Source organism: Haplochromis burtoni, unplaced genomic scaffold, assembly GCF_018398535.1.
Source record: "Haplochromis burtoni strain Fernald_Lab_line unplaced genomic scaffold, NCSU_Asbu1 Contig_183, whole genome shotgun sequence".
NCBI lineage: Eukaryota > Metazoa > Chordata > Actinopteri > Cichliformes > Cichlidae > Haplochromis > Haplochromis burtoni.
Window position 1 is genome coordinate 685,308 of NW_024582544.1, and position 13,650 is coordinate 698,957.

The following is a 13,650-nucleotide window of genomic DNA, read 5'->3' on the forward strand; positions in this document are numbered from 1 at the left end:
ATGCTGTAATAATAAAAGAAGAACTGTGTCTTTTCTTTATTTCTTTTCTGTTTTCTCGTGCATTTATTTGTTAGTTATACAGACACGAGGACTGGCGTTTGTTTTAACAATAACGAAAGAAAATCCAGTCCATCCTGTCGTCTCTCTCCATCTCGCAATATAGACGATTTTTGCTTCGCTTTATTCTGACGACGTAGCAGCGTAAAGATGGCGGCGTTCACGGGGTAAAGCCGGGGCAGCGTCTAGGAAAGAGGCGTGATTCTTATTGGTCGACGGGGGAGGGGCCATCTGCACTGTTACATTAAACGAGTGAACGTGCTGCACGACGCAGGAGTTTGAGGCTCGCGTTGAACACGTGCGGGGGAAAAAAGAGAAGGCGGCTATAAAAGAAGGGGGCAGAGCCGCGACATGACAGACTGAGAGAAGAGAAGAAGCAGCAGAAACAGAAGACAGACGTGAAACCCTCGTGTCTCCTGAAAGGCTCAAACAGCACGCGGGGGACACAGAGCCTCACCTCCGGCGCGAATCAGTGAGTAGCCCGAGGCCACCATCTTTCTTCTTTATCCATTCATTTAGGTGAGCATCCATTGTGGCGTGAGTCATTGTCCTGAGTTCGTGGAGCGGTTAGATGGTGAGGGCAGGCTCCTGTCAGCCGGAGCTGGGAGCTGTGAGTCACGTAGCTGACCGGCAGGGGAGGGGCGTGGGTGGTCACGACCGGACCGAGCGGGTGCAAGTGCAACGTGGGGAGAGACGTTTCTAGGGTTTTCCTTAAGAATGCAGAGCAGATAACATCTGTAGCGCTCATGCAGACGTGCTGCACAAAAAATGGATTTTTACTGGAAAACAGTATTTGTTCCCTTTATCTGAGTGTCCGTCATAATCCTGGAAAAGTTTCATCATCCAGAAGTACTCTCAATGCTGAATCATATACATTCACGTGGTACAGCATGCGTGGTTAACTTTAGATAAATACAGAATGATACGTTTATAGATTAATTATTTAAAAGCGCATTTGCTTCCTATACACAGCTATATATAAATACATATATATTAGTACAATTAAAAGTAGAAAATATTTCATTAAAGTGTAGTTTAATATATAAAATATTTTAGGGATACTAAAGATTATCACACCATAGCTAAACAGTATTTTTTTTTATAGGAAAAGTATATTTTTATAAGTTTACATTTTGTAACACAATAGCTGGTGAATGATTTGTTTTGGTACTTTGGGTTTTGCACATAGTTTTATAGTTGTTAATGTCAATAACTGCTTCACTGTGCTGAAACAATAGAAACAGCTTTAGAATTCAGTTGCATGTTTATCTTGAGGTGGAGTCGGTGGGTGGTGGTTTTGCTAAAACAGTGATGGCTGAGAGTTCACAGGAAACCGACAGGAAGTTCAGAGGGTTGTCGGGACACCCAGTGCCAAAATCCCTAGAATGAAACTGAGTAACACAGGGAAAAGAGTTTAGATTATACAGACAGGTGACAAAATTAAAGAGGGCTTTAATTTATGCTCTGTCATAAAGGTACTGCTACTGTGATGTTCTCATGTTGCACCTGGTTAAATTTGACAAACAGGTCAGTGTATGTACAGTAAATTCTGACTGCAGACATTTGAACCCCACTCTTGGATATTTTATGATAATGACACCAAATAGATTGTATCAGGCACACAGCACTGGCTGTCAGCACACAGAAATCCCACCCACCCATTGTTTTAGCCTTTTGTTCATGAGGGGGAGCTAGTCAGAAGACAGCTGGCTGAAAAGGATCAAGAAGTGTGAATACTTATGTGTTTAGTGTTTTAGTTTCCAATACTGCACAGGAACCGATTTGGTTCTCCCTACACTTTGCAGACTGCAGCAGGCGTCTAGGCAGACATAACTGAAATCTCATTAGCCGTCTGGCAGGTGCATATGGCGGATTAGCTGGCCAGATGCTGGAAGCTTTAAGGTAGACGTATGCACAGGTGCCATATTGAGCATTTCTCAAGTATTTTCCACAGGTAGAAACAGATTCATGTAGGGCGTTGCATAAAATCAAGGGGCTCAGATTGAGAGCCTGTATTAAAATAGCAGCAGCAGTTGGATAAGAGTTTAGATAAGCCTTTGCTATATTTGCAGCCTGATGAGTAGAGAATCTGATCCAGTGTCATAGAGATTCAAGCTTCACAGGGGCACAAAAGAGGAGAAACTCACCAACGCTTTGTTTTTTCCCCCCTGTTTTTGTAACTGCTTTGCTTGCACCATTCATCAGAAACGTAAAGCAAAGACGACTTTGCCTGACCGTTGTTTAAAATCAGAAATGGTGCCTCAGTTTCACCCCCGAAGGGCCATCAGTTATTTAAAATATATCTTTAAATAAGTGGGAGGTTTTCTGCTTTTTAAGTTAATGTTTTGATTTGCTGATTTGAGTCTTTTGCATGAGCAAAACATTTGATTATGTAATGGTGAGCAGCTGATTTAAGACCAGTCTTAACAGGAAGTTGCACCCTGTAGTTTCGAAATAATATGAGGGCTTTCATGGCTCCATATTGTTGTGGCTCTGCACACTGCACACACATACCTGCAGTTGACATAAGTCGAGACACAACTGCTGTGTCATTGTTATAGCTGTGTGGTTACTGAGTTAATTATATACGCCACCTGTGGCGGGACAAACTTTCCTTTGCAGTAAATGAGTCTTACTGCAAGTGTAACAAAAAATGCTTTAAAATAAGCTTACGCTGTGTGTTGAAAAGCCTGTTTGGCAGGTAGACATAGGGAGATAGAGGTAGTGATAAAACATATCTGGTTTACAGTATTTGAATATTTGTCGGTATCAGCTGACTTACACAAAACATAAGTCTTACCATAAAGGAAATACACAACCTGGAAGTGTAGTTGCTTCATTATTTTTTTAAGTATGCCTCTTCTCAGAGAAGGACTGAAAGTAAAACATCAAAACAGGTTGAACATTTAATTTTATTAAGGATTTAGATGACAGTAAAGGTGAATTTTTGGGGGAAAATATAATAATTAAAACAAGGTGTAAAACCGAGGTCCTGTTTTAGGTTAAAAGCACTTCTTACTTGTAACACCACCACGTCTCCAACTTCTTAAAGCAGTATTTGTAGTCTAACTTGGGACCTTTATGTCTCACTGGCCAATATTGCTTTGGCCAGTGCTTTGATACCAAACGACCTCTTACACCTGGAATTCGAATACCGAAATGAACTTGTATAACATGTAAGTCTGAAACATCCAATATAAAAATGGGTGTTTGGCACAATGACTAATGGAAAAAAAAAAAGACTAACCTGTCAGGTATCACAGGTCATGAATGATGACTGCTATGACTGGTCAGTTGTGTTTTATCCAGTTGTCCCAGTTAGAGTTTATGACTTTTATAACTGTAATATGACCCAGAGATCACTGCAGGTGTGCTGAAGTTAAGCAAACATGCACAGTACCTCATGGCAGAATCTTTAGTTTTCTTTTTATATTTAGATTACAATTTAAATGAGTGTTTAATTTGAAAATAAGAGTAACTCTTTACTCTGATAAACTATATTAATTTGGAAGTACCATACACAGAAGTTGGTACGTCTCATCGATCTTAATTTTACTTCTTTTTTTTTGTTGAGATAACAACTTGGCATAACTGTTATATTTGGTACATTTAATGCTGTAGCTAAAGTCCTCTTTTTTGTAAGCATAAACACTGAAAATAAAGTGTTTAATGACGTCTGTGCTGCACATTAGTCACATTTCCCTGGAAAACACTTTTGGCATTTTGTGCCAAAGAAATTAAGGAAGCCTAATTATCCTCGCAGGTCAATCCCAGGGGGAAACACAGCTACTAGGCTTCATTTAGCCATGGACTGTATGTGTGTGCAGCCCGCCTTCACTGGGCTCTCTGCCACCGTTTGGGCTGGATTATGTAACCCTCTATCTTTCTCGCAGCTACTTTTCTTTTTCGCGCTGATTCTGGTTCAGTCAATCCTCTTTTTTTTTTTTCTTTGCCCCTTTTCACTGCTTTGCTTATCTTGACCTTGTGTTTTTTGTTTTGAGTCATCCTCTTTTTCCCTCCATGTCCTGCAGTAACTTTCTTTTCCCCTGTGTAAGCATGACTTAGCAGATTATGTAAAGGGGCAGGTCTGTGCAAATGAGTAACGTCATACCTTAGCTGACATCATGAGTTATATTACAGTTGTCTATCTATCTGTCTAGAGTGTCTGCAAAGGGGTAAATGCATTACACTCTTGCACCACGCTTCATAATTTACTTATTGGGCATTCAGTTAAGTTTTAACGAGTTGGGTTAGAGACAAACAGAGTTTCTATGTGGAAAATGACTTGCTCCCATTTCCGTGATGAATAACTATATTTGCAAAGATTTCCTGGTCATTGCATCACAGGGGTGGGAAAAAGTAACTGCACACTGTTTTGGTACAAATAAAGGCACCGTTACACCAGCGGCACTCCTCTGTGGCTGCTGAAACTGCAGTTCATGCAAGGCGTTTGGTGCTTTTTTGTTGTTGTTGTTTTTTGTTTATTTTAATGGAAAAAGCCTCCATCCTGTCACCAGTGCATTAAAGATTTGAAATATTTCTTAAAGATAGAAAACAGGGACCCTTTGAGTGAGACCTTTACTAGAGCTACTTGTAGAGCAGTGAGCTCCTTCTAATGAGGATGTATTGGAGACCATTTGTCTTACCACCATCTTTTTTTTTTTTTCTTCATTCATTCTGCTAATTTTGTTTAATTTTAGACTATATAGGCCTATATTTTGTGACCGGTGGAAAAGGGAGTTAAATTTTTCACTTTTTCTTGTGGAATAGTTTTTGTAAACACTGAGATTCCAGCAGACTTGATGTTTATTTTAAACCACACTGAGAGGCATGTACCCAGTAAACACAGGGGCGATACGAAGTAAGACGTTCCTCCCTGAATATCAGTTCCTCGGTCGTTCATTTCTACGCTCCGTCCTCCTTGTCGTGGTCATGATAACAGCTGAAGGACACAAGATCTTCTCATTTAATGGAACTCCAAATATTTTTGTTTTTTACCTCCAAATATTTCCTTTTTTTGTTTTTTCATGGTCACATTTTTGTGTCAGGCTGATCACAAAACACTCAGTTTGAGCCTTTCTCAGTGTCAGACCTGCAAGGCCAAAATAATCAACATCGTCTCATGCTGATAGTCTTTCCTGGAAGTCCTCAAAAGAAATTATGATATCATTCATTTGTTTGTACCGGCTGAAACGGCCAGTCAGAGCTTTAATGAAACAACTTATAATCACCAAACTCACATTTTCCCTTTTTGTTTTAATCGTGTGAGCTCCAGAGGTTGCCTCACTCGTCATGAATACAATCAGACTAAATGGCGCTTGGCTTGTGGTCCTTTAGTACATAAACTGTGCAAAAAATCCTCAGCAAGGTCTCCTTTCAGAAAAAAAAAGTTGAAAGTTTGAATTGTTTCTTCATTTCAAACAGATTTTTATTTTAACATTTGAGGCCTTTGGTTCCTTTAATAAATAAAAAGGTTAGAAACAAAGCAAACACATTGATGCACATTAAAATGAGTGAAAGTGCTTAAAGATTAGCTTTGTGTTTAGAAAATTCCAAGCAAATAAAAGACTCTCCAAGGCCAAATTTGTTGATTTAATCCACAACAGTTAAACTTAACAGGGGGAAAGAGGCGCGCTGCATGTTGTGGGGGTAAAATATGATGTGAGTACAGGTCGTGTGCCCTCAGGCTTTTAAGCATCTTGTGATCTGAGTGAGTTATTACATTTGATTTAATGCCTTTTCACCCTGGGTTAATGTCTAAACTTACAGTGGACGTGTTTTAGTTGTAAAACTGATTCTCGCACTTGACCTACTGCTGTGTGTAACAGATCTAGTTCCTCTACAGCCGACCTTGATGTACTGAGTTGACCTCAATGTCTTGACTTGTTTGTAAACTCAGGAATAGTAAAGTACAGCTTCAAACTTGCAGGTTTGAAAAAAATTAATTCAGAGAGTAAACAAGGAAGAAATTAGCATCTTCACATGAAGTCTCTCTAGAGACTGTCTTCCTGTGTGGTTTATGGTGTATGTGGCAGCGTCATATCTCTATCTACGCCATCTCGAGCTACGATGTCAAACTGAGGCTCTGCAGGGGAAGTGTGTGCATGTGTGTGCCACAGGTCACATGAAAATGAACTCGACTCCTCATTGTTAATGCTGACTGGACTCAACAATCATTAACTGTGTTGAACTACTTTCTCAGTCTTGTATAAAAATGTCTTTTCTCCTCTTTGCAGTTGAAATGGACCTTCATGACAAAGAAATTCTCCCTGGAGACATCTTGCCTGTGGTGATCATTGGTAAGAAAACACACATGAAGAACTGCAGTTTTAATTGTTCGGTTACAAACCTCAAAGGAGCAGTCATTAGCTTTGTTTAGGTGTGTGCTCGATTAAGTTATTACAGCAGTTACTAATGAAGTTCACACCCTAAACATTAGCCAGTAGCTTTGAAATAAACCTGACAAACATTAAATTGGATCATTGTGATGGAGCTCAGAGGGAACTGCATGAGAAGAAATATACTTCTGAGAGTGAGTTGTGCCAGTTTTGCTTTGTCTGCATTTCTATGGTCTTTTGCATGACCCTGGGATTCCACTTTATAGCCTAATAGTTAGCCAAGGTATTAATTGGTTATAGGCTAAATATGGCTTAGATTTTAAGAGATGAACTCACCAACAGCGGGAAGCAGATGTTGCACAAAATTGAGGCAAACAATGCAATACTTTAAAAGAAACCCACTGTGGTTTTCCTCATTTTCAGTTATAAATGCAAACACTGGCTTTCTTATGGGTTTTTTTTCTACTGTTGGTTCAGGTGAACACTCCTGCAGCATTACAGCTCACTAATGGAAAAGAAGAGCTTCGCTGTCCATGAATCAGTGATGAATCCAGATTAATGATTCACAGAAAAAAAATCAGAGTGAATCCTCGCATCAGCAAAGGCTGTTGTGTTAAAAAAAAAGGCTCAGTTGGATTACTTAGAGAACTGAAAGTGGGATAACCACTTTCAGTCATGACTGTGCAACTGGTTTTGCTGAATCATTGGCCTCTTGTATGTGCTGTATCCAAACCCCCTGAATCATGCAGCACACTGACTTTAATGTCCCCCTTTCATTGACAGGTTTTTTGTTTTTGTTTTTGTTTTTTGCAATGTTTCTGTTGGAAGTTAAATTGAGTTATTCAAATTTTCTTTTTCTTTTTTTTTCTGATCTGTGTTCAGCTGTGCGGTAAAATTGGTAATAACCAAACTGCATTTTTTATGAATGTATAACCAATCACCACCTTACCTCTCATTTATTTTCAGGTAATGGCCCCTCAGGCATCTGCCTGTCCTACCTGTTATCAGGTTACACCCCTTACCTGTCACCTGAGGCATCACATCCAAATCCCCTGCTGCACAGCAAGCTGGCAGAGCACCCTCACCTGTCGCTGCTGGAGCAGGTAAACGTCTTTCTTTTCTCGGTGAAGTTGTGAAGTTGCATTAGTGCAGTGTGAACAGAGCCTCACAGATGCTCCCTTTGTAGGACTTGGAGTACCTGTGCGAGGGGCTGGAAGGGCGGTCGTCCAACCCCGTAGCGGTGCTCTTTGATTCATTGTTGCTGCCAGACAGCGACTTCGGATTCGACCACACCTCTCCGCTGGAATGGCAATACGAGCCAGAGCGTGCCATTCCCCACCTGGTGCTGGGGAAGGGTCCACCTGGAGGAGCCTGGCATGTAAGTTACAGAATAGGTTTTAAAGGCTAACCCATTCTGTTTTGTGTAAGCAGAAGGATAAACAGTCGTCTGTTTAGTCCTTATCATCATAAAATGTTATTTTATAAGATGGCCTGAATTCGATCGTAAAGTAGATATGTTTAGCAAACACATAAAAAAAATGTTTTGCCAGCTGCTTATTTACACACAGAAGTTGATGTGCACGCGATAGAAGGCAAACAGGATTTGAATAACAAAAGTGTTAACAATGTGTGTGCTGTGTGCAGGCAATGGAGGGCTCCATGCTGACGCTGAGCCTGGCTAACTGGATGGAGCTTCCCGGGCTGAAGCTGAAGGACTGGATGAGAGACAAACGCAGGTCTGCTCATAATAAAACCGCCACTTTGTGTACAGAGCGTGTACGACGTGTTGTTTAAACACTCAACAGGGTTCATGAAGTTTTCAACCGTAATAAAGCTCCTGGCAGAGAGGCTTGTGTACAAAAAGATGTCTCCACAGTGGACAAATACTATCTGATTACCTTTATTAATAACAAATCTTGACCACCCGGGCTTATGTTTACAAGCTGAGAACCTGAAGCTAAATGGGGTTTGAGTTTCAATGATGGAGCTGCTCTTGTAGTTAGCTTATACTTGGATTTAATCCCCACAGCCCTGATTATTAAGACTAGACTCAAGCTGTCATTGCAGTGAGGCTGCTAAGAACAAGAATGACTTTTAGGAGATGTATTGGTCATATAAATTAAAATAAATTGATAATGTAATAAAAATTGATGAAATTAAGACTTGGAGGCCTAAATTAATACGTTTTTTTACCACAAAGAATATACAGTTACAGTACTCTTCTGAGTAAGCTGAGCAGAGAAATAAAAGAACAAAGCCATTGATCTTCATGCGTCACACTCTTTTAATTTGTTTTTCAAATGACTCAGCCCAGCTGGACCCACTTGATTTACATAAAATAGCAATTTGTGACCATAGCAGCAGAACAGTGGTCTTTAATTTCTGTGCACCACAATCAGACTTGTGTTTCAATATCGCCCCAACAACTCTTTCATTTACTGATTTTTTTTTTTTAATCAAAACTTCGTTAGTAAATATCTTCTTTCTGATCCCTAATACTCGTCTTCATGTCCTGTGTCTGTAAACAAATGCGTGTTTAACCTGTATCCAAATGTATTTTCGTGTTTCTTTCACAACAGAAATGTGCGAAATGACCGTGCTACACCAGCAGAGATCGCCTCCTACTACCAGCACTACGTTTCCCAGATGTCCCTGGAGCAGAACTTTGCCTGTGGGACTTTAGTCACCTCTGTGACCAGGCAGCCTATCAGCCAGGAGGGGTCGCCGCCCTGCTGGAGAGTGACAGGACTGCAGCGGAGAGAGGGGGAAGAGCTTGGAGGTACAGTGAATGAAACTCTCTTGATCACTGTTAAGATTTGTTGTGTTATAAAGTGTTAAAGCACATTGCCAGCTGTATAATAGGATTCTAGGACTGCACTAAAGTAGTTTTGCTTGATTCACTGCTCAAAATCATATTAATATGGACTTAATGCAGCCTCTCAGTAAAGCCGATTTTCACCTATTGATTCTTCTCTCCTACTTTTAGATGGTTCCACGCTTTCAGAGGAGGTACCTTTCTCCGTGTTAGCACGCAATGTGGTGTTGGCGACGGGCACGCATGACATCCCGGCCAGACTCGGTGCACAGGGCGAGTCCCTGCCCTTCGTGTGCCACTCATTCTGGGATCTAGAGGCAGCCATCGCTCGTGGTGAGCTCAACCAGTCGTCAGACCCAGTTCTGGTGGTGGGGGCAGGACTTACGGCAGCCGACGCAGTACTTGCCACCCACCATCTCAACACCCCTGTCTACCACGCCTTCAGACGCTCCGTCAACGACCCAGAGCTCATCTTCAACCAGCTGCCTAAACTGCTCTACCCAGAGTACCACAAGGTGAGGAGAGCAGAGCCACTCAATTTCCTGACTGATCGTCATGGCAGCTGAACCGGGTCGTCTAGGATTTTAATCGCCTAACCTCTGTTCTGTACTTTGTCCTCCAGGTTCACCAGATGATGACTCAACAGCATCAACGCAATAATTCACAACAGGACCATACGCAGAATCTTCATCGTTCCAACCCTTCTTCTTCTTCCTCCTCTCTTCCCCGGTACCCGGGTTACCTGAGCTTCCCGCGCCACAGGGTTGTCGAGTTCAGACCTGACCGAAAGTGCGTTCTAGAGTCAGACGCTGGCGAGCGGACGGTGGTTCAGGTCTCTAAGGCTCTGGTTCTGATTGGCGCCCACCCCAATCTTTCCTTTCTAGACAATAACGGGCGCTCGCTTGGCATGAACCCTGAGGAGCCCATCTCATGCCGGAGGAACCCAATTGAGGTGGACCCGTTTACAAACAGGGTGATTGCTGCGAACGGGCCAGGCATGTACGCCATGGGGCCGCTTGTAGGAGAGAACTTTGTCAGGTTCCTAAAAGGAGGAGCGCTGGCTATCGCGAGTGACCTCACCAAGAGACAGAAGGAAGAGGCAGAAAAAGGAGAAGGCGAGCTAAGCATAGACAGACTAATGGACAGATGTGTGGACAGACAGACTCGGGCAGATCCAGAGGTTTGCCTTGTGGATGTGTAGCAGATTTTTTTTTTTTTTTTTTTTAAACTGAAGAAACCAACCAATCACCACAAATCTGTGATGTCACAGAGGAATCCACACTCAAACGCCATAGGTCAGGTCATTGTCGCCCATTAGTTGCCTATGAAACGGGCAACAAGTGAGCTCTGACTGCACTCGCACTGGTTTGAAGACTTCTGATTTTCTTAGGTAAAGAAAAGCCTCCAGATGTGAGGCAGTTAGAACAGCTGCACTGTTTCCACCAGAGTCAGATGGCATTTGTAAGTAGGCAAGATGGAGAGATGAGTCAAAGGATGCAGTGGAGGACAGACAAGGGGTCTGTTTGTGTTGTCCCCATCAAATTGTATAGGTAGATATCACTACGTCAACATAAATTTTATTTATAAATAAAAAAATTTTTACATTTAGTTAAAAAAGAGGAACTAGTCAAATGTTTTCCTATCACCACCTAGTGGTCAAATCATGCAAATGATCTCCAATTGCTCCTTTAAATTAGACCCATTCTATTAATTTCATCTCAATAGTCATTTTTGGATTTATTTGTATATGCTCTTATTACATGAAATGCCCGTTTCAGGACACCTGCCGGCCAGATACCAGGAGCATAATTCCATATTCAGGTTTACACCCTACCTTGATATATTTTTTGTTTTAGTAATTGTAATTCAGTATAAGCACCAATGTACCCTGCGGCAGAATAACCAGTCATTACCTTTGCATGTCTGCGAGGACAAAAACTGACGTGAAGAAGCAGAAAGTCAGACTTGAGCGAGGCAGAGAGTTTATTAAAGACTGACTGGGGACAAACTTGAGTGACGTGGTCCTGACAGCTCGAGTTTCTGGACACTCTGAGAGCCTTATTCACTACAGTAACCACCTGATTAAACTTTAATCAGCCAGCAGCACCATATGTGACCAAACCGACACATGTCGTCTCATCCTCAGCCTCTTCTACAGTGAGGATAATGAACATGTTTCCATAGCTAATAATTTATTCTGTTATTGCCACTGTCCTATTTAATTTTGTAACACTAACAATATTGTTTGTATATTGAGTTTTGCTGTTTTCTGAACCCGCCAACCTCTTGTTTTTCTATGTAAAGCTGTAACTGTACCCATCTGTGTATCTTTTTACATCCTAAAGTATAAAAATATTTTCTACTTTATACAAAAACAGAACAACTCAGAATATTTTTGTAATTTCTGTCGGTGATGACATTTAATCTGAAGCTTTGACAACATTAGATTTTGGCTTCACTGTGAATGAGAACTGTTTTAAGCCCTATTTGTATTGAAGTAGTACAACAGTGAATGTCATTTACACATTAATCTACCAACATGTGGATTTCTTCAGTGCACTTTAAAATGTTTTCACCACACAAAGTCTGATTTGCTTAATCAGGATGCAACAGCTCACCTGTACATTTTTGTTAATACATTTTTTTTCTAAAGACATTTTTTTTCTTTACAGTATTACTTCCACTGCAAATAAGGTTTAATGTAATGAGATTGTAGTTTATGTATATATAGATGGCCGGTAGTTTCCATGTCTTCCTCACATTGACTGTTCAAAAGAAATTTTCCATGCATCAAAAAGCTAATTATATGCAGTAAAGATGGTTGGTTTTTTTTGTTTTTTTTATACTAATATTTGTTGAAGCTGTAAATTTCTTAAATTTATTTAACCCTCCGAGTTCATCTTTGGCAATCACAAGTACCTGAAACACTGTTTTCAGGCCTTGCTATCTGAATGTAAAGTTTGGTTTTGCACATTGTGATTAGCTTGGTACCAAGAGAGGCTCCAAACCAACACACATTCTAAAAAGCATAAAGGCTCTGTTTCCCAGACAAGGATGAAGTCTGGTCTCAAAGAAAAAACTTTACAGAGGAATTATTCTTGGAATTGTTCCATTTGTTTAGGATCAGGATTAATTAATGTCTGTAAAGTGGTGGGTGGGTTAGACCTCACGGGGTTATCCAGGAAAGAAAGCTTTTGATATTCAGAATGTATTTTACAGGAGTGTTCTTAGCGCGTCAAGATCCACATAACCATTGGCCCTGCACAGGCTGCGTATATTTTCCTATTGGCTGTGCGCTAACCTTACTCCCTCAGACAGATGCATGTCGAGGCTAAACGGCTGTCTGCAAACACTGAGGAGTCCACCTGCAGAAAAACGAAAATACAAAAGAAAGAATAAAACATTTACCATCGACTTAAAGAGCTCGGATTTTTTTTTAGTTTGATGCACTGTACAGACAGTCTGATTTAAACTTGTCACTTAACATGTAAAAAAAAATGCCACAAATATGAAATTCAACTTCAGATTGAAAGTAGTGAAGAGGAAATCGTGTTTCTTCTTTAGGTGACTATGTTTAGCTGCAAACTGATTGGCACTGATTTTGTTTTCATGGGTTATAAAATAACGCCTGTTATACCATCGCTATAGTCTTTTGCATTTAGATTGAGCTTCTTATTAGTATATGTACTAACATTTCTTTAAAAAAAAACAAAAAAACTAGAGTTTCTTTGCTAAGCGCTTAAAATTTAAACAAGAAATGACAAAACCAGAGATAGTGGTGCAATATTGTAGTTTAAATGGTACAAAGATTTCTGGATCCAGATAACATCTTTTATCAATAAATTAAATTACTATATATATATATTTAAGTTCATAAGTTTATAGAGCACAACGTGACATCTATACATCTGTGCGTTTACGGCTGCTTCTGAAAAGTTGCGAAGAGATGATAAGTTTGATTTTTTTTTAATGCAAAAACTTAATTTGGTGTTGTGTATTTGGTCAGTTTACTAATGTATTTATTGGCTAATTATTTCTACAGACAGAGTTGGTGTTGTCACCATCAATTAGGTATTTTTGACTTGTATACTGAACTGTGATCTATATGAGCCAGCAGTGCCTTAAGACTCATTATTCATGGCTTAGTATTTTGTTTCATAGCAGAGTAAAAACAACCATCTGAATGTCTCTTTTCTAATGCAGTAAAATCACATAGTTGTCTTTAGATGTTATTTTTAAATCACAAAATTGTGTGATTTATAGATCGATAACTTTCATCTGTGTAAAACTTCAATTTTTTTCCACATTTTATCTGTGCCATGGTTTTTATTAAACAGCAGATTTTATGAAAATATGTTTGTCCCACTCGTTGGACCTTCCTTGCTTTTTGTCTTTTTAAACTTGGAAAAAATATCTGCAAATAATTTTGCATCAGATCTT

At 40.1% G+C, this 13,650-nt stretch overlaps 1 protein-coding gene across 2 annotated transcripts; it reads left to right on the top strand.

The window, feature by feature from the left end:
• The first annotated feature begins 303 nt into the window (after window positions 1-303).
• Window positions 304-12,200, top strand: osgn1 (oxidative stress induced growth inhibitor 1). 2 transcript variants are annotated; one of them, XM_005938861.3, is made up of 8 exons: window positions 304-529; window positions 6,294-6,356; window positions 7,362-7,498; window positions 7,582-7,773; window positions 8,040-8,131; window positions 8,975-9,174; window positions 9,382-9,725; window positions 9,833-12,200. In XM_005938861.3, exons 2-8 carry the CDS (start codon window positions 6,299-6,301, stop codon window positions 10,409-10,411), a joined length of 1,602 nt encoding a protein of 533 aa, XP_005938923.1. In that variant the 5' UTR covers window positions 304-529; window positions 6,294-6,298; the 3' UTR covers window positions 10,412-12,200. The 2 variants fall into 2 exon arrangements, with proteins under 2 accessions (XP_005938923.1, XP_042081760.1); XM_042225826.1 differs by having other exon boundaries at window positions 304-6,356.
• The last annotated feature ends 1,450 nt before the right edge of the window (window positions 12,201-13,650 follow it).